At 27.3% G+C, this 25,236-nt stretch overlaps 1 protein-coding gene across 3 annotated transcripts in view; it reads left to right on the top strand.

Moving 5' to 3' along the window:
* Positions 1-25,236, top strand: part of LOC107445685 (potassium voltage-gated channel protein Shaker) — a 251,557-nt gene that overhangs the window by 126,386 nt on the left and 99,935 nt on the right. For 2 of the 3 annotated variants that reach the window (XR_015434608.1, XR_015434607.1), the window contains exon 2: positions 18,788-20,424. Coding sequence is in view for 1 of the 3 variants with exons in the window: in XM_087165762.1 (XP_087021888.1) it covers positions 18,788-20,357 (1,570 nt within the window). In the remaining 2 variants the exon portion in view is untranslated. Of the gene's footprint in view, positions 1-18,787; positions 20,430-25,236 lie in introns of those variants that run through there. The other variant, XM_087165762.1, reaches the window with a different exon arrangement.

The following is a 25,236-nucleotide window of genomic DNA, read 5'->3' as shown; positions in this document are numbered from 1 at the left end:
ATCGTCTGCACTAATTAATTAGCATAATTGTGGTTACCTCCTCGAACGATTAAAATTAAGTCCTAGAACGTTAAGATACAATCATTAAATCAAACATTATTCAGGGTGGTCCGTTTTGCGCACTGTACACATATTTAATTGAAAATAATCTAGAGAATCATTAAATAAGCAAAAATAATGAAAAATGCTAAAGGAAATAGTGGATTCACCATGACTAAGATCTTAAATACAAATATAAAGACTGGAATAATAAAATGCAAAATAAGGCCACCCCAAAAGAACGAATTTTTTTAATAAACTATTGGGTTGGTGTTTGTGCATCTGGAAACACCACTTTCAACACTGAATGAAGTAAATTTAATTTTATACTTAATGACAGGAAATTTTCTGAAAAGAAACTTGCCATCAGATAATAATTCAAATTTTTTTTTTATTCTCTCAGGTTTATAAACAGAGAAAAAAAAATTCCGATAAAATTACCGTACTGTATAGTAATAACATTTCGGGCTGAAAATATACAAAATTCTAGTCATAAAACCAAAATACCATTCATTTAGTAACGATTTATCGATAATCATGGTTTTCAAAATTACAGCCCTTATAACCAAACATTTAGTAAAACGAAAAAGTAAAAAGTAAGTTTAACCGATTTTATACCAAGCTCTAAGAAATTATGAAAAAATTACCAAATTTTGTCACATTTACAAAATCTTATTACATTATTATATTATATTATATTATATTATATTATATTATATTATATTATATTATATTATATTATATTATATTATATTATATTATATTATATTATATTATATTATATTATATTATATTATATTATATTATATTATATTATATTATATTATATTATATTATATTATATTATATTATATTATATTATATTATATTATATTATAATATATTATATTATATTATATGCTAGTTGTTAATTTAACCAAAATTTAAAATTACCGAGTCTTTTGGTGTTCCCATGGAGCTAGATAAGCGGTAAATTTATTCATCCTCTGGTAATTTTGACCATAATTTTTTTCTCTGAAAATATTATATTAATAACAAATATTTAATAACAAATATTTGAAACTAATGTTGTCTGGTATAAAAAACTTTTAAAAATCATGAGTTTTCTTTATTATTGTAAAAGAAAAATAACATAATAATTATCTTTCAATAGTTAAAAAATAAAGTGTTAATTATAATAAAAACACTTGACTTCAGTTTATTTTTCCCTACATTTAACTTTAAATAATGCTGAAAAAATTTCTTCATGATGCTGTTTCTTCTTCAATATTTTTTAAACTATGTATCAGAAAAACTATCTTTTTTCTTTTTATTTACATTCAAAAGTAGAAAGTCAATCAAAGTGTAGCATGTAAAATCTTGATTTCGTAAACATTTTAAAAACTTTCAAGTATTAAAGCAAAATAAAGGTGAAGAATAAAAAATAAGATTTTTACTTAAAATAAACAAAAACTTCAATATCAAGGCATAATATTTTCATAAATTAAAAAAAAATTAAAATATCGATATTTTATTTTTTAAAAATACCTCATGGAAGTTTTGTAAAAAGTTTTGTGTACTTTTCGTTTAGCGTATCAGCTTAAAAAAATTCAATGCAATGAATGTGGTTTTAAAATTATTTAAAAATTTATTCTTAAAAACAAATCTTTGCAAATGAAGCATGTATTTGCTTACTACTAAATGCTTTTTTACTTCTGCTCTAATTGAAAAGGAATTTCCTAAATTTTTAAAAGCAGAATAAATTTCATATCATAAAAAACACGCCCGCAATAATTTACGATCAACAAAATGATAGTGTCCATTTAGTCATTGTTGCTCATTGGCCGCTTTTATTTCTCAGACTAGTTGGTGCGGTCAACGGGAAAAAATTCTTGTCCTTTACAAAACTATTTTAAATTTATGCTTAAACTAGTTTAAATATATTTTAACAAACAACTAGACGTTTTAAAAAAATCAGCTATTTCAATGGCATGAGAATTAGGTAAAAAAGTTTTTTTTTTAAAGTAAAGCATTATAAAGAGAACAAAAAACTAATTCTATAGGAAAGCCAATTTTCACGATCATTTATATATTTACCTGTTTGCATGTATTTGCTGTACACTTATATTTTACTTACTATCTTTACTTATCTTTTACTATTTTTACTTTGCTTTACACTTACTATAAATTAAATTATTTTCTCTGTAAAGAATGAATGCTAAAATTTAAAGAAACTTTCTTGGTTTTGCCCGAAACTGTTTCCTAATAAATGCTCCACGTGAACATTTAATGAAAGTGACAAAATAACTATTGTCCCTTTTCGAGGTAAGAAATTTCGTCAAAATTAAAAAGGAAATATTTCATACATAATTATTTTTTCAAAAACGAAAAAGAAACACTTGTCTCATGGTATTTAACGGTTGGCATTGTTAATCACATTATAGGTGAATCAACGTTGCCTCGACAGCATAAGGAGGGCAGTTAGAACAGAGAAATCAATCACATCCATATCCGAGCTATTTTAACGAAGAGAGAAAATTTCTTTAAGAAATAGTATGATAATTAGCGAAGCAGGTAAAAAAATAAATAGATATGGCTTATAAAAAAGAACAAAAAACCTGATTGACCTGAAGAAAATTAACTTATAAATCACTCCGTCAGCCTGTATTTACACTTAAAATTAATTTTCAATTTAAAATAAAGTACTTGATATTCAAACAATAAATTTCAAAAGTATTGAAATTTAATATGCTGTCTATAAAAAATTTCCAAAACCATAATAAAAGCAAAATATATTTTAAACTACTTCAAACATATTTTGATTGAGTACTACTTGTTCAAAAAAATATGAATTCCTGGAAAGTGAAAACTGTTTGCATTAAGATCTTCGAACAAATTTTACCTTAAATGAACTCTATATAAGTAAAGCACATAGGAAACATTCAAGTTTAGAAATTGACTTAACTGTTCAAGAGAAAACATATCCTTCGAAACTCAGCACTCTTTTCAGTGCATAAAAATGAGAAAATAAGAGTACTTTGAAAGTGAAAACTGTTTGTATTTAGATTTTCCAATAAATTTGACCTTAAATAAATTTCATAGAAGCATAACAAAAATATTCAAACTTGGAAATCGACTTAAATCTTAGCGTAGTAGCCCAAAAACATTTCTCAGCATAAAAATGTGAAAATTACCTATTTTTAAGAAGAGAGAAAAAAAAATTTGAAAAATGGTAGGATAACTAGCTAAAAAAGTGTTAAAAAATAAGAAAAAGAGAACAAAAACTAATTCTTTCTTCGGCAATTTATAAAATTTTCCGCCTGTATATATTTGTTTTACACTTAACTTTAAGTTTCAGTTCAAAATCAATTCTTGAAAGTTGAACAATGCATTTCATATGATACTAAAAATAAAACCACTATACAAAAACTGAGAAAAATATTAAAACTGAATAGGCTGTAAAAAAATCTCTCAAACCCTTTAAGCAAACTATATTTTAAACTAGATCAAATATATTTTGTTTGAGTACCATTCATCCCGTAAAATATGAATCCCTGGAAAGTGAAAATTGTTTATATTAAGTTTACCAAGCAAATTTGACCTTAAATGAACCCCATAAAAGCAAAGCACAAAGGAAATATTCAAATTTAAAAATTGACTTAACTTTTCAAAGGAAAACATATCCTTCGAAACCCGGGATTTTTTTCTGAACATAAAGATGAGAAAATTAGCTATTTTTACGAAGAGAGAAAATTTCTTTGAAAAATGGTATGATAACAAGCTAAAAAAGTAAAGCGTAAAAAAAAGAGAACAAAAACTTAATTCTCTGGGAAAATGGATTTTTTCCCAAAATAGCTCTTTTGGGAAGAAAAGCAACGAAAGAAAGGCAAATAGATGGAAACGAACTTGGGGGGAAAATTTAATCTAAAAACTCGACTGCCGTGATTACGTGTGATTTGCATGTTTCTGGAAAAAAATTGTACTTCAAGTTCCTTTGGATATTTAAAAGTGGATTTAATGGAGAAATAGTATCAAGCTTCAAAAATGACTAATGCTAGAGGATATTAAAGAGGACTTAGTAATGGACGCTTTGGTCTTAGAAAAATTCTAAAAATGAATTCAAGAACTTTATTTGAAAGAAGAACTTCTTTATTATTAAAAGTAATTACTTAATTTAACAATATCAAAGATTTTCCGATATACTTCTACAAAATTTAGAAGGATAAATGTTTGCCATTAGAAATATTATAGTTGTGGGAGTTATTCTTATCAATTCTTATAAACCCACTGCATGAAGAAGCAATGAAAAAAGTATGCAAATTTTTTATTTTTATATTTCATTTGCGCACACAGTATGTAAAAATGTTTAAATTTTCACCTTTAACAATATTTAAAATACTGCTTTTTTAAATAGTGTATAGATCTCATAAAAGTAACAGTCTTTCATAAATATTTGCCAGATTCACTTATTATAAAATTTGTAGCTTGTTTCATTAATTGATTAAATTAATTGAAGGTAATTAATTTATCGCTATATGGAATTACAATTGTTTTAATTACTATATAACTGAACTTTTATCATGTTCTTTTTTTCCTTAAGACATCATATGAATGAAATAAAATAATATATTTAATTTATTCTAAAATTCCAATTTTTGCTTTTACAAAAAATTACCACGTAAATATAAACTAATAAGAACGCAACTAAATATAAAGTAAAGATAATATAGTATCATTCATTATAAATACACAATTTTGTTTTAAATTTTAGCGCTACAATCTCGCCTCGACGACGTTTCTTTCCTTCTTTATTTATTCTTTTCAGTATTTATTTATTTATTGTATTTTTTGCTTATTGTAATGTTAAATTCTGCTATTGTAATTGTTATAGAATCAAGTCATGAAATAAAAATTTTATGCCGTATCAAGTCATAAAATAAAAATTTTACGTCTTGATATTGAAGTTTTTGTTTATTTTGAAAAAGAATCTCATATTTTATTTTTCACCTTCATTTTGCTTTAATGTTTGAAAGTTTTTTTAAATGTTTATGAAATCAAGATTTCACATGTTACACTTTGACTGAATTTCTATTTTTCAATGTAAACAGAAGGAAAAAAATTTTTTTTTCAGATACATAGTTTAAAAATATTGAAGGAGAAACAACATCATAAAGAAAACAAATTTTCAGCATTATTTGTAGTTAAATGAAGGGAAAAATAAACTGAAGTTAATTGTTTTTATTGTGATTAACACTCTAATTTTTTACTATTGAAAGATAATTTTATATTACTTTTATTTTACAATGATAAAAGAAACTCATGATTTTTAAGAGTTTTTTTTACCGGACACAATTAGTTTCAAATATTTCTTATTAAATATTTGTTATTAATATAATATTCTCTGAGAAAAATGTGTGGTCAAAATTACCAGAAAATGAATAAATTTTTCGCGTTTCTAGCTTGCCTCGGTAATTTTGATTTTGGTTAAATTAACCATATAATATAATGTAACATAAGTAACAATCACAATATATTATATTATATTGTATTGTATTATATTATACTAGGAGGCTTCGCCCCCTGCTCGCTGACGCTCACCAACCCCCGGAACTGCTTTCACAGTTCATTTCGGATTGCTTCGCAATCCAATGCTCGCTTTGCTCGCTCATTGGATACGTTCTTAACGTCTAGTTTTTGTATACTTTTTTGAATACTGAAGTTCCGAAAACTTTCACTGTAGAAAATTCTAAACCTGTACATTTCAATATTAATTTGAAATTGCGAACAGTTCACATATTTTTCTTAATCACACTATTCTAAATTTCAGTTGTTGAGAAAAGTAACTGTCGTAAGTTTTGTTTTAAAGTCTTTCCCACCAGAGAGCTAAAGCCATGTGTTGTAAAACAATATGAAATAGTAGTCTGCCACTGAACGCCGGATGTAAAGCATCGGCTTTGATGAAGATAATTTTGTATTTTTAATTCTCTGAAGGGTGCCACCTTAATAATATAGAATTTGTAAAATAAATGTATATATTTTTGATTGTTGATGAAGCCCATTATTTTGTGTTTTCATCAGTGTTCAGATGCAGAACAACTATAAGTTTTTTATTTTATCACAAAAAAATGAAATGTGTAAAAAACAAAGAAAAGAGTAAGAAAATGAGTATAATCATTATAATATAGTATTTGTCAGTTAAAATAAAACTTTTTGCTTAAGTCTTTGCTAACAATTCAAATTTCTCCGAGGCAATTTTAAAGTATAAATTAAGGTAGGATTGTTAAGTTGAAACACAATATTTTTAGTTTTGATGTCAACAATACAATTCAATTTTTCACAAAAACGATTGTTTCCATTATTAAATTCAGTGTCAACAATTCAAATTTCTGAGGCAACTCTTAACCTGTAAATATTAATTTTTTTATGTACGCGTTTCTAAATGTCAGTATTCAACCACAAAACAACTTAAAGTCCTCAAATTTAGCATGAAGTTGTAAAATGTAATGAAAGAGGGTCATAGCAATAATGAAAGTAGCAGTAAAGTTTGTACTGTAAAATTAAAACAATATTTTTAATCAATGAGCCAAGTTCTTCAAGAAGCAGTTGTAGAAGTAGGTTGTTTTATTTAAAACTTTTTATAGAATTTCTTTAAGAACGCAATTGTTAATTTGGGCATTTGGCGATACAACACTTTTAGAATTGAAGGATTTGTTACGTCAAGCGCTCAGGTATCATAATTTTGATCTAGTTGTGCTTCTATGTCATTTTGATTTATGTTGCTAAGTTAACTTTCAAAATATTCTATGGCTGGCAACAGCATTTTTATTTTTTAAGTTGTTTATTTTTATTTCTTTTAGAATTCGCGATCGCAACGAACAATAGGGGGCGTTGTTGTATGAGACGCTTACCTGCGATTTCCATATGAACCGTCATTCAGTTACTCTGGAGACGTCGTTAATGTAGCGTGTAGCATAGACAGGGACAGTGATGACGTATTTCAGGACGTCAAACGACGCGTCCTTCCAATCTCCGTTCCAAACATTCTGTTGAACGATCCATTTAAATGGCATTTCCTATGTTAATTTAAGACGGCAAGATTTTTAGTTGTTTATTGACATAAATAAAATTATTTAGCGCTTTTAAGAGACTTATTCCTAATTTATGTAGTTTTCTTTATACGGGGTATCAGTAGGTTTTACGAGTTAAGTGCATTAAATGCTATAAAAAAAGTTTCAAAATGGTCAAGTTATCTTTAATTTTGATGTATAAAAATTTAAGCGTCAATATTTTTAACTCTTGTTTCATGTTTATAATAATGTCTTATTTTATTTAGAATTTGTTACATATTCTTTATCTACATCTAATTTTTTTCTTTAGTTATGGATAGGCATGCATTGTTTTTAAAAACGTTTTGTAATTTTTAATCTATAATTAGATTGTATTTATCAATACTAATGTCTGTTTATTTAATTAAGTCTGATGATTAAATTTGTAGTTATTGTAAACTTTGTTTGCTTAAGATTTTCTGATTATTGCTGCTAATTCTCATTAGCTTTAGTTTTTAACTACTAAATAGGAATAAATTATGTTACTAACTTATTGTTAAATGTGCACAGAGTTTTAGTTTAAACTGAGATTTATTTTGACTTGAGATTTTTTCTTGTTATATTTGTCAACATCATCATTAAATAGTTTTTAACAATAATTTTATGCATTAATTTTTTGAGAAAATTAAGATACCTTATTATTAGATAATTAATATTAGATTATTCTTAACGTTACTAGTGTAGTGCTAAGTTAATGTGTAGTGTTATGATAGTGCAGTGTAGTGTTATGTTAAAAGGGTCAATACTATGTTTAGTTTCCAGAATTTTAATATATAGAATAGCTAAATTATTTTAAAATTTTTTTTTAATTTTCATTTTAAAATGCGAGAGGAACAATTTTTGTAGGTGTTATATATGAATTTATCTTAAAATCTCAGATTCCTATTTTATTCGATAAGAAAGTGCAACATGAATTTTTTAGAATTCTTTAAAACATACTTATCCCATACAGAAACTTTTATTTAACATTCATATTTATTAATCTATGTATTCACATAGGTGTTTAAATTTTACTTTTATAATAATATTAATTTCGCATGCATTTCAAATAAATATAATTCAAATTTTTAAGAAATTTTTTAATTTAGAAACTTAACTCTTTAATGCATGTATACATATTTAGTTATACAGCTTTTATATTTGGCAAATGTTACTGTTATCACTTTTTAGAGAATAAAATTTGCATTTAACAGTCTAAATCAAAATTTTTTAAATTACCTTCATAGTAATATTTTATTTGTTACAGTGAACGTAATATTTATTTCATAATTTGGTTGTAAATATGTTTTAAGATCTGTCAACGTCTGTGTTAAGATCTTGTTTACATAATATTTTTTTTTTTACTTCCTATCATTTTAGCTCAAATTTATTGGTAAATTTACTATTTTAAAAACGTGTATCTTAAATGCTTTATAATTTTCACTAACTTATCTGACTTTATTCATGCTCCTTACATAACTTTTTAATTTGTTTTTAAATTTTCATTATTATTTACAATTAATAAGTTGTCTCAATATTATAAAAAAAAAAATTATTTAATATAATATACATATTTTAAGAAAAATTAAACATAAATTAGAAATAACATTTTTCAAATAATAAGATTCACAAATTTCCGATTTCCAGATTATAACTACAATTTATATGGTAAATATTAAATACTAATTCTAATACAAAAAGTTTTCATAATCATTTACAATTAATAAGCTACTCCAATTAATATCATAAAAAGAGATTAACGTAATATTAATATATGCAACACTTTTTCTTGCCCTTTCAGTGGTTAAATTCGACTCTATATTAATAAATTCAAAGATTTAGTTGACCCACTTTTAACTACATGAGAAACGCCATATTGTTTGCTCCGTTCGAAACTTTGTTTGGAACGGGGAGAGCTAGTGACGTCGTTGATGACGTAGGACTAACCCTGTCTATTGCAACGTTCCTTCTTTAATGTGGCTTATTAAATTTAAAAAAGAAAAATGCTTGATCTTCTTTCTTGTACAACCGAAAACAAAATGGTATCTCTTTTTATTAGAGAAGGAATATCCAAAACACATCGGAAAAATATTTGTACATTAACAGAAAAAAATATGTATATTCTTATAAGAGTTAAAACCTAATGCCCGAGAAATAGTATTACTAAATTTAATGATATAACATGAAAGGCCCATTTAAACTTTACATTCTATAGTTTTAAGAATCATATTAGTTCAAAAATTAAAATGAACAAAAAGTATACATAAGCCTCATAATTTTATGAAATTTAATTTTGTAAACAACGTTTTTTGACAACAATTTTTATCAAAAAATTTCAAGTTTCAATAAAAATCATTATTTAGAAACTAAGAAACGTAAAATAAAGAATGCTGACGAAACAAAAACAAAAAATAATTCTTTTTTGTCGCCATTTTTAGTGCTACGAATATTCGTCTTTGGGATTTGCCAAAAACAAAACAAGATGCAATTTTATTTTTTCAGGAGGGAAATATTTTACCGAAAAAACGAAAATGTACCAATTCCCACAACATAAAACTTTATCTTGGCAAACGTACGTTTTGGAAATGTTATTTCATTTGGAATCTTATTCATCAGAGTTCATATGGCGATATGATTGTTTTGAATCTATGCTAAACTCTATATCGGCTCATTTTCCACCGAAATCCAATTAACTATTTTGATTTTAAATAAAGTGTTTTATTTTATGAACTGTCGCAAAAATTTTAAGTGTAGATTGGCGGCACTTAAAAACCGCCAAATCTGTAGCGGCGGTGGCGTTAATACGTCGTAAGTACCGAATTTTTATTCCATACTTTTCTGAATCATATTATTTCAAACATTGGAATATACAAGAAGTATACATAAACACATAATGTTATACCATTTAATTTTTCAAAAGTATTTTGAGAACAATTTTTATCAAAAAATTATAAACTAAAAAACGGAAAATAAAGAATTCTTAGGATAAAAAAAACGATTTTAAGAATTATTAACATTGAAATAAAAACTTTCATACTGTTTCTTTTTTTATTATTCTTATAGTTCTTAATCAGACGTAAAAAACCATTCTGTAGAGAACCATCATCAAATGAAAAAAAAATATTTACAAGCAAATTTTTTATTGTAAAAATCATTGCACTTACCTGATTTATGATTCCCGGAGAATTCCAAAATGATAAGTTCCTTGTTTTAAAACTTTATTCTCAAATAATAGATACATAGTTTATACCTTCATTACTTTTAGATAACATACTACACAGATTTTATAATTGATATGAATTTGAATATGTAGCTAAAAACAGAATAGCTGAATTCTAGTTGAACTTATTCTTTCAAAATTAAAAAAAAAAATCCAAGAAAACGATTTAAATTAATTAAGAATCAGCACAAATGGCACTATTTCAAGTAACTTGGATAATTTTTTATTGTTGTTTTCCGAATTATATGGATACAGAAATATATACTAATATAGAAATATATAACGAAGAAGAATATGCTATAACTATTACAATTCTGTATGTTCTGAATTCATATTTATTCACTGGAATGACGAAGGCAATGTTGACTTCACTTTAATTCGTAATGAATTGAAGACAGAAGAAATGCATTTTACCTTAATACACACATCTGTAACAGTATCCGAAATCGGAAGTCATCAGTTGCAAGTTTGTTGATAATAGAAATTAAAAATAATTGAGGAATTTTTCTTCAAATGTTTGGCGTGTTCTGTTCCTGAAAGATTTACTAATATTCTGGAGATTTTTTTCAAGTTCTTCGGCCTTTTCCTTGGGGAAATTTTGTTTCTTATTTGCTGCTAAAAAATGGCGTCTGATTCAGTCAATGACTTTGATGGAACTAAATGAAAACGTGATAAATTAATGTCCGATATTTACAGGCTCCCGCTAGACGGCGTACTCGAGCGTTGCGATCGCGAATTCGTTATTTTTTTTAGCGAAATGTTTTTTAACCTAACAGAATTCTTTGCCGACTGTTTTCTCTATGAATGAAGAAAATAAAGTAAATATTTAACTGTTGTGAAAAGAATCTTATTAGTTGTACAAAATACTTCAGTCAAAATTTGGGAGCCGCGTAAGAGAATTATATATATTAGATCAGAAACACATCATTAAAAGGCAGAATGCTTTGTTGTTTTCAAAACAAAGCAAACGTTGCCACCGGCGGAAAAGAAATACAGCCAAAATTTGGGAGCCACGTAAGAGAATTATATATAATAGATTATATTATATTATATTATACTATATTATATTATATTATATTATATTATATTATATTATATTATATTATATTATATTATATTATATTATATTATATTATATTATATTGTATTGTATTGTATTGTATTATATTATATTATATTATATTATATTATATTATATTATATTATATTATATTATATTATATTATATTATATTATATTATATTATATTATATTATATCATATCATATATTATATTATATTATATTATATTATATTATATTATATTATATTATATTATATTATATTATATTATATTATATTATATTATATTGTTAATTCATCCAAAATCCCTAACATATGACCAGACTGATTTTCTTCGATAATAAACCAGCGTCTTGTGTATATCAAAACGGTACTAAAAGTCTCAAACGTCTGTGTCATTTCAGTTTTGCAACGTCGATGGAACATACTGAAATAACTTTCAAGTTACAGTGAGAAAACCGACCGTTAAAGATAATTGTATACGGGCTAGTTTCGGTTAAATAAAAAAAAACAGCTCTGTTAAAGTCGAATGGTAGTTTTAGGAATCCAAACGTATTTACTGAAGACGTAAATCATTCCATATTAGTCGGTAAATTGTTTCACTAAGCAACAATAAGCAGGTTTAAAAAAGCCAAATTCTGAAATATTCTAAAAAGGAACTTTTTAATTATTTGATAATGTGCATTTATTTTTAAAATTTTTGATTATTTGTGTCAGTTTGTAGGGAAAAAATGACATATTTTTTGTCTATTTCCATTTGATACTAGCATGCACTGCAAAGAAAAATCCAGACGAAATTACGATATAAAGACCAGCTTTTTGGGTGCATCATCCGTAAAATCCATTTTTGCGTAAAATATTATACCGTAATGTTTACAATAATATTTATTTAGTTACAGTTATCTGGTGTTTTACTGTAATTATAATTTTAAAAATTACGATATATCAGCATTTTTTGTTCCGTAAGTTGTTCCAGTAAAATTGGATTTTACGGTAAAAAGTCCCAGTGTCCTGAGTGCCAGTACATAATACCATAATTTGATCCGGAATTTTTCGAAAAGTATGTTGGATTAAAAACCCCAACATATTTGATTTTAAAGAAAAATATTGGCAAGTATTTGTTTTTTAAGATCAATTTCATATAGATAACACTTTACTCGAAATGTCTAAAAGCAAAAAAGGAATTAAAATCAAGAATACAATTTTTGATCCCAAATTCTTTGTATTCATTACTCTACTAAATATCTATGTAATTTTGAAAAGTCTGCGTATGCAGTCCTGTTTTCTTTCTCTTACTTCCGTTGTACGTAATCAAGGTAGCAGTTTACTAATTATGTTATTTTATTATTTGTTTGGTTTAGTTGAAAAGTTACACAGAGAAAAAAAATTCAAATAAAATACCGTGCTTGCGTGGTAAGAACTTTTACAGTAAAAAAGAAAACCATAAATCTGGTGATAAAATCAAAATATAAAGTATTTAAGCAATTTAGTAACTTTTCCGATCATAGGGTAAAGTTTCACCAGAAATTCTGGTATACAAAAATTATAATTCTTATTACCACACATTTTATAAATTTCAAACTTGAAAAGTAAATTAAACTGAATAAATGGAAGATATCATGATAAAATTACAAAATCTTATCTTATTTCTTTTCAAACAGTATAGTAATAAAACTATATTTTATTGTTAATTTTACCAAAAGTTTATACCAAGGAGTATAGGTAAAAATTACCGTGCTTTTTCCTATAGAACCAGAAACACGACAAATTTTATCATATTCTGGAAGTTTTGACCACACATTTTTTTCTTACTATATATATTTATATGGTGTTCCAGAATAGAAACCTCTTCTGCAAAAATAGAAAGCACAAATTTTTAATAACATGAAGTAAAACGAAATCAGCTCAATTAAAGTTTTTTAAAGACGTAAAGCTTTTTTAAGGTAATAAGCAAGCATCAAGAGCATCATCATGCTTTAACATCATTATAGCTTTGCAAATAAGGATTGCACCACCAATAATCGCCAGTTTGATACGATAAACAAGCATCATCCCAGACGTCTGGAAAATTCCTTTCCTTTTCGATTTCTATTTTATTTCATTCATTTCACTTAAAGATCAAGTTTTAATTTCATTTGAAGGCAGTGAAGCAATATTATCGTAATTTACATTAGGATATTGTTCAGTGCTGCGTTTTTTATGAAAATGTTATGAAAATATTTATGCAATAACATGTTTCGATATATTGTGCTTTTGTAATTCCGCAAACTTGTAAAGTACATGGAGGAAAAAAAATCTGGTAAAATTAACGTACCGTACGGTAATGACATTTCTAGAAAAAAAAAACATGATTCTGGTAATAAAAACCGTAATATACTGTGTCATATGGTAATTTTTACATTCATATGGTAACGGTTTACCGTAAATTCAGGTATTCAAAATAATAAGTTTTATTATCATACATTTAGTAAAAAAAAATACTAATCTGAAATGTAAATTTAACCGAAAAATGGATTTTACGCCATGCTCTAAGGTACTATAATAAAATTACCACAATTACCAAATTTTATTAGATATTATATGATTATACTTTATTGTTAGTTTTTATTACCAAAGTGCTCCGGTAAAAAAAATTACCGAGTTTTTTGAGGTTTTCATGTAGCCAGAAACTCGGTAAATTTCACCAAAGTTTTGACCATACTTTTTTTCTACCTGGTAACACAACTAAGATACAATTTAAATCTTACATTTAAAAAAAAAGTTTTGTTTCTTATGATTTAGAGTCAAGCCTTATAATTTCTAGTTTACCCACCTTTTTTTTTCTCTTACCTTTCATTTCAGTAATTTGGTTTAGTTCTAGACCAATTTTCTTTTCATTGTTCCACTTCTTCCTGTGATATCCTCACGTTGCATCTCGATTAATTTAATGATAGTTCTGTTTTCTCTCAATTACACGTTTTGGTACAGATGATAGTACTTGTTCAAAGTATCGATGCAGCTTTATGCTCTGCACTTTTTTTATTTGTGTTTATTAAGTTTTATTCTATATTAATTGTTTCATCATAACTGTAACAATTACGTCCTGGACTAGATAGGATAAGTTATAAGTTACAATTACAGAAAAAAAAAATCAGTTTTTATGCAAAATCAGAAATACAGATATCTAAGAGCTTGTTTTATATTTTAATTAACATTGAAATTTATTTTTGTGATAAATTATATCTATGATGTTTCGATAACTATCAAAAAGTGATTTGCACGAATAAATTGAAACAGTTGTGACGAAATGTGCGCCTACCGGACTGTGTAGGGGCCAGGGAACTGGCCTGCATAAGAAAGTTTCTGGGTTCGAAGCCGGACAAGGCATGGATGTTCTTTCATTCTCTGTACTATCTGTCCTCACTGTGGGAGCAACGTTGACCCACCTTATACGGTGACCCTGGAAGAGTGGTCAAGAAATCTGCCCTAATACGCATGAATTGAAGAAATGTCTACCTAGGTGGACAATGGGAATAAATTTTTTTAAAAAATAACAAAATGTGCTTTTCACACGTTAATCAATAATTTTAAATAAATCTTGCTTAAATGAATTAATGCGTTTTTTTTGGATTTTATACTAAAGAGTCTCTTTGTGTATATTTTAACACTTTATATACACATTTTAAACCCCTTTCATGGTGCGTACTCCATTATATACCATATTATTATCACTGTCATTTAATGTTGTCATAGTGTTAAGTTGTCACCGAGCTTAGCATCCTGTTAGATATTCAGAGTGAACCACTCGAGCTGGTTGTAATAATTTTGAATGTTATTATGTCTTCCCATAACTTGAGTGATTCATGCATGTTTAAATTCATTACAAATGCTTGTCTGGATAAACCCATGTATTGTTCTATATTATTGACATATGTAAGTGCATGCCTAGTATTTAATTAATTTGAATTACATTTAAATCTTAATTCAGCCTATATGCATTAAATTATAATTAGTAAAATGTTGCGTTTAAGAATAAGTTTCATAAGTGTGATGTTGTTAATTAAACTCAGATACAGATTATTGCTTCGTAACCACTATTTTTAATATATAAACATGATTAGTATCCTTTTTAAAAATAAAAACGAACGCGAAAGTGTTTACATTAGAAGGTAAAAAGTATTAGGAAGTCATCAAAGTCAAAAGTATTAGGAAGTCAAAAAAAGAACGTCATCAAAATATGACTTGCTCTGGAGGAAGGAGGGATTAAAAACAACGAAACCAGTTTTACCCTAGACATTTAAGGATATTTCTGACAGTAATTTTTCATTTCTTCTCAATTTTCTCCGATAATCAAACTGGTTTTGATATTTTTCATTTCACTATTTTCAATAGTATTTCGTTATGTTTTGATAAGTATTTTTTTTCCTCGCACCTGTAATAATTTGAAACCCTTAGTGTATATGCTTTTTATTTTATTCTTTGCAATTTCCGGCGAAGCGTTTTCTGTCCGGTAACACTTCCAAAAATATTATGAACCACTACAAATTTAACACGATTTGCTTCTAAACATCCACCGTTGTTAAACAACTATTATTCTTCACTTAACATAGAGCTTAAGTATAACTCTTTAAGTAGAATACACGATCTACGGTCGTAGTTATTAATGTACAGCTTGACTAATGATGATATGTATGAAGTATAGTGATTGCAAAATTCCTTATACATATTCGACCAGCATGAGCTCTTTAATGAGCACATGCTTAATTAAAGTGAACTAATCCAGACATAGATTAACAATATTGTATAGTGATTGTATAGTGATTGCAAAATTCCTTATACATATTCGACCAGCATGAGCTCTTTAGTATGCACATGCTTAATTAAAATGAACTAATTCAGACATAGATTAACAATATTGTATAGTGATTGTATAGTGGTTGCAAAATTCCTTATACATATTCGACCAGCATGAGCTCTTTAGTATGCACATGCTTAATTAAAATGAACTAATCCAGACATAGATTAACAATATTGTATAGAGATTGATATTATTTATAGTTTATTATTGATTGATATTGTTTATTATTGATTGACGAAATTGTTTTGTGCATGAATTACGTATCTAACACGATAAAAACTTAAATTTATTGAAAAGAATTAAGAATTAACTTATTTTTAATGGGTTATCGATGAAGACTAATATCATTTTTTTTTCAAAATGGTATTAATGATATTTGAAATGTAATGGAATATTTTAAACTTGAAATATAATGAGATTTAATTTTTTTGAAGGACATTTCGAAAATAGTTCACTTTATAATTCAATAGAAATATTTTTTTCCTTTATTAGGTTACTTAAAAGCGTTAAAATATTTTTAAAAATATTGAAATAATTCGTTTAAAATATTGCAATAGTTGCCTTAAAATTTTTGAATTGTTTTTTTTTTAAATAATTTTTTGATATATATATTTATTTGAAATAAATATTTTGATTTTTACAATACTTAGTTTGAAATATTGGAATGATTCTTTTATTTGAATGAATTGCTTGAAAATGCTCCTTATTGAAATATTTTTTTTCAAAAAATACATATTATTTAATAATTAAGTTATTGTAACAAAACATATTTATTAAATCATCATGTATTAAAGCAAGATTCATAGAAAACTTCGTATCTATAGTTGTCGGAATGAAATTTATCCTAGAAAATCTTCACTGATGGTCAATGAATTAAGAGAAAAATATATGATAAGGTAAACAGAAATTAAGAAAAGAAAAAAATAAATAGTGATTTAAAATCATGTAACCATTTAAAGATATTTCTATTAAAATAGGGCGAATTATATTGCCCGTTTTATCGTTGAATAAACAGCGATTCGTTTAATGAGTAGCTTCGAATTTCCTAGAAATGCTGCAATTTAAAATTTTAAGAAACTAAAATGATAGGCTTTGCCAAAGTGAAAATTTTTATAAAATCTGAAATTTAAAACCATTTAATTAGATTTAGAGTTAGACTTCGCCATTTTAAAATGAAAATATTTCCTATATAGTAGCATTTTAGGAATTGCTTTTTAAGGAAATACATAAAAGGAAAATATGAATTACTTTAAAAGAATTTTATGCATGCATTGCTTAAAAAATATTTTAATTAAGTTTGAATATTTTTTATCGTCGAAACAATTATATTAAGTTTCATTTTTAATTTTCCATTGATTTTAAATTTTAATATTTTAGTGTAGAACTTTAGTTTAAAAATTTATAATTTAATTTCTAATAAAAGGAAAGTGCTGGATAAAATTAACACGATTTTATTCCATTCAATATACTCTCATGTAGGTGCATATCAATTTCATTTTGCATTGATAGCATGCTTTTGCTATTCAGTCGCTGAACTATAACTTACAAACCAATCGATTTATTTCCAAATTTTTGATGTAATACTTCAGTAATTTATTTTGGTAAATGGTTTTAATTAAAATATACTTTCACAAAATTGTTCAATTGTTTCAAAGAAATCTGAATGTGTATTTAAGATTTTAAAAAATACATTAACGATTTATTCATATAAGTAAATTCATCAATTCAGCCCGATAAATTTCGAGACATTTTAAATTAAAAATAGGACATTTGAAACAGAAATGAAGGTAAAATATTTTCATCAAACATTAGTCTTAAATTATTCAACCAAGTCTTGAGGCCCATGCCAATACTTCAAATTATAACAGAACAAGAATAAATAAATAAAAACGAAAAATCAGATATTTATCATTCATATTCCTATCTTTGGGCTAAATATTCGCTTTTATAAGATCACACGCATTCGTAATGCTGAGAAAAATCGAAAATGAAGTCAAAACACGAAGAAATAAACCTTTTCCTGATAATAAAAAAGAGAAAAAAAGTTATTCGAAGTAGTCGATACTAATAAAAGAACTTCCGTGAACGATATTATCGAATGAAGGAGATTGAAAGGAGAAAAGCGAAGTAGTGACGTCAGCCGGAGCGCCCCCTGTTCCCACAGAACGGACCGTAAAGTAGAGATCGGGGGGCGGCGTCATTTGCAAACTGGGAGTCCGATCTGTAAAGGGATCGCGCTCCTTCGTCCGCCAAGACGGACCGCCACGACGGAAACAACAACAAAACTTGTCGCGTTGCTCGTTCCTTCCACGCGTGTACTTCCGCGCGCTGGCGGAGGTTCCGAGACAAAATTTCGCGGATACAGTTCGCCGAGAAATGGGGTGTGACCCCCGTGCTGAAGCCGCGGAATGTAGAGACCGGCTCAAAGGCGACCACCCCTCGCAGGAGGTCGTCCGGCAGCAGCAACAAGGAACGCAGCGTCCCCACATCGGGGAACGGAAGCGTTCTTGTACTTCCTACTTCCGATGGTGGTTCTCATATTATTTCTTTTCTTCCTGATTCCAGGTCGCTTCCGAAACTGGGCAGCGAGGACCTGGGCGGACCAGATGGAATTGCCAATCGTCAACAACAGCAGCAACAACAGACGACCACAGGCTCGCCCTCCCCTGGCAACTTCGAACCCATTCCTCATGATCACGACTTCTGTGAACGAGTCGTCATCAACGTCTCTGGATTGAGGTTCGAGACCCAGCTGCGGACGCTCAACCAGTTCCCCGATAGCTTGCTTGGCGATCCAACGAGGAGGATACGTTACTTCGACCCCTTGCGCAACGAATACTTCTTCGACCGCAACCGACCAAGCTTCGACGCTATTCTCTACTATTATCAAAGTGGAGGACGGCTTCGGAGACCAGTCAACGTCCCTCTGGATGTATTTGCAGAGGAGATCAAGTTCTATGAACTTGGTGAAGTGACGTTCAATAAGTTCCGCGAGGATGAAGGTTTCATCAAGGAAGATGAGAAACCTCTGCCGAAGCAGGAGCTACAGAAAAAGATGTGGCTCCTCTTCGAGTATCCAGAAAGTTCCCAAGCTGCACGTGTGATCGCTATTATATCCGTTGTAGTTATTTTACTGTCCATATTTATCTTCTGCCTGGAGACGCTGCCCGAGTTCAAGCACTACAAACTTTTCAATACGACCAATAACATGACTCGAGTCGTCGAAGACGAAGTACCCAAAACGACAGATGCCTTCTTTATCATCGAGACGGCTTGTATTGTATGGTTCACCTTTGAATTGCTGGTACGATTCCTAGCGTGTCCCAACAAAATAGCATTTTTCAAAGATGTGATGAACAGTATAGACTTGGTCGCTATCATTCCTTATTTCATAACTTTGGCGACAGTTGTGGCCGAGGCTAAAGCTCAAGAACTGCCCATAATCTCCGTGAACGAGAGGGCTAGTAATAATCAGGCAATGTCGCTTGCCATCCTTCGAGTTATCCGTCTTGTACGGGTGTTCAGAATTTTCAAGCTGTCCAGACACTCGAAGGGCCTGCAGATTCTCGGTCGGACTCTGAAGGCCAGTATGCGAGAGCTGGGCTTGCTCATCTTTTTCCTTTTCATAGGAGTGATTCTGTTCTCGAGTGCCGTATATTATGCGGAAGCGGATTCAGAACGTTCTTACTTCAAAAGCATTCCAGACGCCTTTTGGTGGGCAGTGGTCACAATGACCACAGTAGGATACGGTGATATGCGTCCAGTGGGCGTCTGGGGCAAAATAGTAGGCTCCCTCTGTGCCATTGCTGGTGTCCTCACAATTGCGCTCCCCGTGCCAGTTATAGTCTCCAATTTCAATTACTTCTACCATCGCGAGACGGACCAAGAGGAGATGCAGTCACAGAACTTCAATCATGTTACTAGTTGTCCCTATTTACCTGGCACGGTAGGGACGAAACTTAAGCGTGACTCGCTTAGTGAATCGACGTCAGACATTATGGAACTGGAAGAAGGAGGTGGTGACAACGCTGTCACTCCTGGTACGCCTTCTTCAGGATTTAAACGATCTAATCCCGGCCACACAAATAACAATCATACCTCGTCCGTCTCTGTGGCCGTGGAAACAGATGTATGATTATAAATTCATTCCGTCTACATAATGCTACGTATTTCTGTTCCAATTTGGATTTCATTTGCAAAACGTATCCTTTTTTTTCTCTTCTGTGAGAACATGATAATGTTATTTTATTTCGCAGCTTTACCTGGAGAGTAAGGTAAGTCCTACTTTTCTTAAATTATTTTCCAAATATTTATTTATTGTTAACATACTATCAAAATGTCTTATATCACTTTTGAATCTGTACACATATTTAGCAAAAAATGTGGGTATTGCTAAAATGCCTAATGCTGTTGTTCATATTTCTTAACGAACTATTTTAAGGTATATGCAATAATATGGCTGAGTTTCATAAATGTGAATTTAAAGTTTTAAATGCTTCATGATAGTATAAACAGACGAAGTGTTACTTTAAAAACGAGAAAATAGTACTGCCATACCGGAATCAAGATTAAAATATTGTAATGTAGCTTAACTAAAGCTATGTTTATAATAATAAAATACAATATTTTTAAAAGGAGTATCCCAATTTGGCTCTGAAAGAACTAAAAATGTTTATTTAATTTAGAGAAAAAAAAATTCCGTGAGCATAAATTGAAAAATCCCCCTCCTATTTCTAAAATAAATTTAACTATTATCCAAAGAAGTGCTAAAGTGAAAAAAAATTTATAATAGAGTGATTTTTCGGATTTTTTTTAAAAAAAATATTTCAATTCATATTCCATTTCATACAACGGTTATATTACGATGCTACAGTAATGCTTAATTTCTACTAATTTATAGTGTTACGAATAACGCTATTGAAAACTTTATTTAGTTGACTTATAATTTCATTAGATTGAAACCTTCAAAGATATTTAATAAATTTAATACTATAAAATAAACATAATTTATATATAATAAAATAAACACTATTTATGAGTATTTATTATGAAACAATAGTTATATATAAATACAGATAAAAATAATGCTTAATTCTTCCGAAGTACTGTAATGAGTTTTTAAATGCCATTTATTTTATTAATAATTTTGTTCCTAGAAAAGTTCTAAAAAAACTTTTTTTAATGTCATAAACAGCTTTTTATATTATGTATTTTTATTAAGTCTTTATTGTATAATTGCAATGAAAGGTACTTTGCATATTTATTTACTAAGAAATGTATTCCTAGTTAAAATACATAATGCTGTAGTCCATATTTTTTAATGAACTTACTTTAAGGTATGTGAAATAATATGACACAGAATTTTACAAATGTAATCTTAGAGTGTAAAATGCTTCATAATAGTAAAGAAAGACTAAGTGCTATTCTGAAAAATGTAAAAATAATACTGCCATACAGGAGTCAATAATGAAACATTGTAATGTAGTTTAACTAAGGTTAAGTTTAAGGTTAAGGCTAAGGTTAAGGTTAATAACAAAATACATTTTTAAAAGGTATAACAAAATACAACATTTTCAAAATTTGGCTTTAAAAGAACTACGAATTTTCATTTCATTCAGAGAAAATATTTTCCTGTGAGCATAAATTTAAACATTTCCCCTATTTCTAAAATAAATTTTACCTATTATCCATAAAAGGGCTGAATTTAAAAAAAAAATTATAAAAGTGTTTTGTCATATTTTTAAAAAAATAATAATCTTTCAATTCACATTCCATTTAATGTAACGGTTATATTAAGAAGCTAGCAGTAATGCCTAATTTCTACAAATTTATAGAGTTACGAATAACGCTAGTGAAGACCTTATTTAGTTAACTTATAATTTCATTTGATTGAAAACTTTAAAGATATTTAATAAAATAAACATATTTTATAAGTATTTATCATGAAGCAATAGTGATATTTAAATACTGATAATAATAATGCTTAATTGTTGCAAAGTACTGTAATGAGTTTTTAAATTTCATTTATTTGATTAAAAATTTTGTTCTAAAAAAGTTTTAAAACTTTTTTGGAATTTCATATATAGCTTTTTATATGCTGTATTTTTATGAAGTATTTATTGTATAATTACAATAAAAGGGAACAAAGGAATCAATTGGTGGTAATATTTCATTCGCACACAATCATCATTTTAACAAAGTGCTTAATTATTTTTTGGAGATTAATGCGAAGAAGTAATTATAAGTACTTCCATAAAAAAATCTATGTAAATTGGTTTCATATATAGTGAACCATACGTAATCATATCTTATAAATTGTAATAACTAGGAGAGAATAATAATTCATTGTTTTTTCTATATTAGAATATATGATTATATTAGAATATATGACGAATTACAGTGAGACAAAAAAATAATAATAACTTTCGGTGCGCTCAATCGCTCGAAGCGCCTGTAATTACTCAATTAGCGCTATCTTATATTAATTAACAAAATCAAAAATAAAATCCTTATATTTTTTTGGAATGTACTCTTTTTAATTATATCTTTGAAATTATTGTACTTATGTAGGAAATCCTTTATCCCAAAAAGTAATTTCCCCTAAAAAATATTTTTTACATGGCTTATTCACTTTTATTATTCGATTTTGTAAACATGGAAAGCTTATTGCAAGATAAACACATTTTTGCAACTTCACTTGTATTACATCTTCTTTTAAATCCAACAAAACATCCAAATTTTTAGTAAAATAAGTCAAATAGTTCGAGAAACATTAAGAGGGAAAAAATATTATTTTCTAAATTTCCAAACTTTTTAACCAATTTTCATCTAATATCGGAACTAATAATTAAATCACTATTTATTAAATCATTATTTAAAAAGATTTAAAAATTTATGTTCTTCTCAAAACAAAAGTTTTTCCATAATTATCAAATTAAATTATGAAAAAATAATAAACTCAAATTACATAAAAAATACACATTATATTAAAATATATAAATTATATATTAAGTTTCATATAATAAACATAATATAAAAATAACAAATTCATGAATACGCATGCACGAAAATAATGAATGCGCTTTTTTGAATGTAATTACCCTTGAGTAAGGGAGTCTTATAAATAGACGGCATATTTTTTTTTAATTTGAATAATTAGATTTAAAAATATGACGAAAACGCTGAAGTTAAAAATAACAAGATTAAGACCAAAGTTTGTACGGTAAAAGTTTGTACAGATTTTCAAAGGATGCTTCTCATACTTTGAGGGTTAAAAACTGAATCTAATCTTTTTTAAAAAAAAGCATGCTTATTTAAGATTAATTCATTAATAATATGTAAGATTTAAAAAAATTACAGAATTTTAAACAATTAAACTCTATAAAAGCACCGATTCTTCAATATAAACTAATTATGCAATACCGAAAGTTTATCCAAACTCAAGTACTTGGTATAGTTTAAATATATAGTATATTTTTTGTTAAATATTCATTTTAAATAAATATGCATCATAGATACAGAAAAATACTTATGAATGCATTTTTTCATATATTTAGTGCTAATATTTATTTCAGATGTATTTATTCTATGAAATGCGGATAAAATAAAATAAAATTATATCTCCCGAAGCATTTGCGTCTAAAATAACAATTGCTTGTGAAGCTGTTTATATTTATGGGAAGTGCTTCTCCCATAAAATTAGTTTGTTGAAAAGATCAATAATTAATCAATAAAGTCTAATTTATTGCGGCAGTTTATATAACAGAACGAAATTTGATTAGTTCGTGAAGGAATTGTGTAACCTAAATACATTTTAAATGAAAAATCAAAACAAATGTTATTATTCCGGTATTTTTTTTTCATTGAAATAATCAATATAAAGAAATGTATATATATATATATATATATATATATATATATATATATATATATATATATATATATATATATATATATATATATATATATATATATATATATATATATATATATATATATATATATATATATAATTAAACAAAATAAAAACGAAATACTATGTATAAGCATTAAAGTGAATTAGAAAAATAGTAAAATAATATTAAGAACAGTTATTGTTTAATAAGAATGGATCAATTTATTTCTATTTTTAAAGATTTTAAAAAAGGTTTTATATGATGTTATTTTAATGATGACACTGGTTTGAATATCTATGTATATTTAATAAAACATTTCTATTTCTATTAATTTTTGATATAGTGTTTAGTTTCTTAGAATAGTCTTCTATATTATGAAATTATATAATTGTATTATTATATTATCAAATAATATTAACCGCGAACTACTTAGAATCAGTATTTATTTTAAATTTTGAGACTGAGAATATCAAGAGACAAATGAGTGTTTTTGTAACCCCAATGTTAGGGGATAGTTAAACGCGACGATTACGTTTTGTAAAAGAGTTATTTAAAGTTATGATATTACATACCTTCATTCCCAACGATAAATTCGATAAAGGAAGTATTCGAAAGAGTCTCAAATATCTTAAAATGATCTCTTAAACAAATTGCTCTTGAATGCTCTATTAAAGAAAAAACGTTTGCTTGAAAATACTGTCGTACCCGCCTTTCTTCGATAACGAATTTTAAGGGACCAGAAAATTCTGCTTCTTTTGTTTTAGTAATAAATACGTGAAAACTAATTTTCATATTTTACAAATTTAAACTGTTGTTTTTGTACATTTTTGCGCAAAAGCTGTTCTGAATTGCATTCTTTTTATTAAATTGCGTTTAAATTGAAATGTTTTAATGTGAGAAAAAATAAAACTATTTTGAATATTAAGGTGTTTCAGAATCTTTTCGGGAATTTTAATTTTCGTTTTTTACTTCAAATACAGGCATTTTTTGGCAACGGGTTATACTTAATCATAAAATTTAAAGCTCTTCAAACTTTAAAACAAACTAAATATTTTTTATATCTGAAAAAAAAAATCAAATGCACTCTATAACAAAAAAATCAACGCACCAACAAGGAGT

The sequence above is a fragment of the Parasteatoda tepidariorum genome, chromosome 6 (genome assembly GCF_982258835.1).
Source record: "Parasteatoda tepidariorum strain Cologne lab strain chromosome 6, Ptep-v5.0, whole genome shotgun sequence".
In the NCBI taxonomy this organism is placed as follows: Eukaryota; Metazoa; Arthropoda; class Arachnida; order Araneae; family Theridiidae; genus Parasteatoda; species Parasteatoda tepidariorum.
The sequence above is the reverse complement of the archived record's forward strand: the minus strand, read 5'-3'. Positions and strand labels throughout refer to the sequence as shown.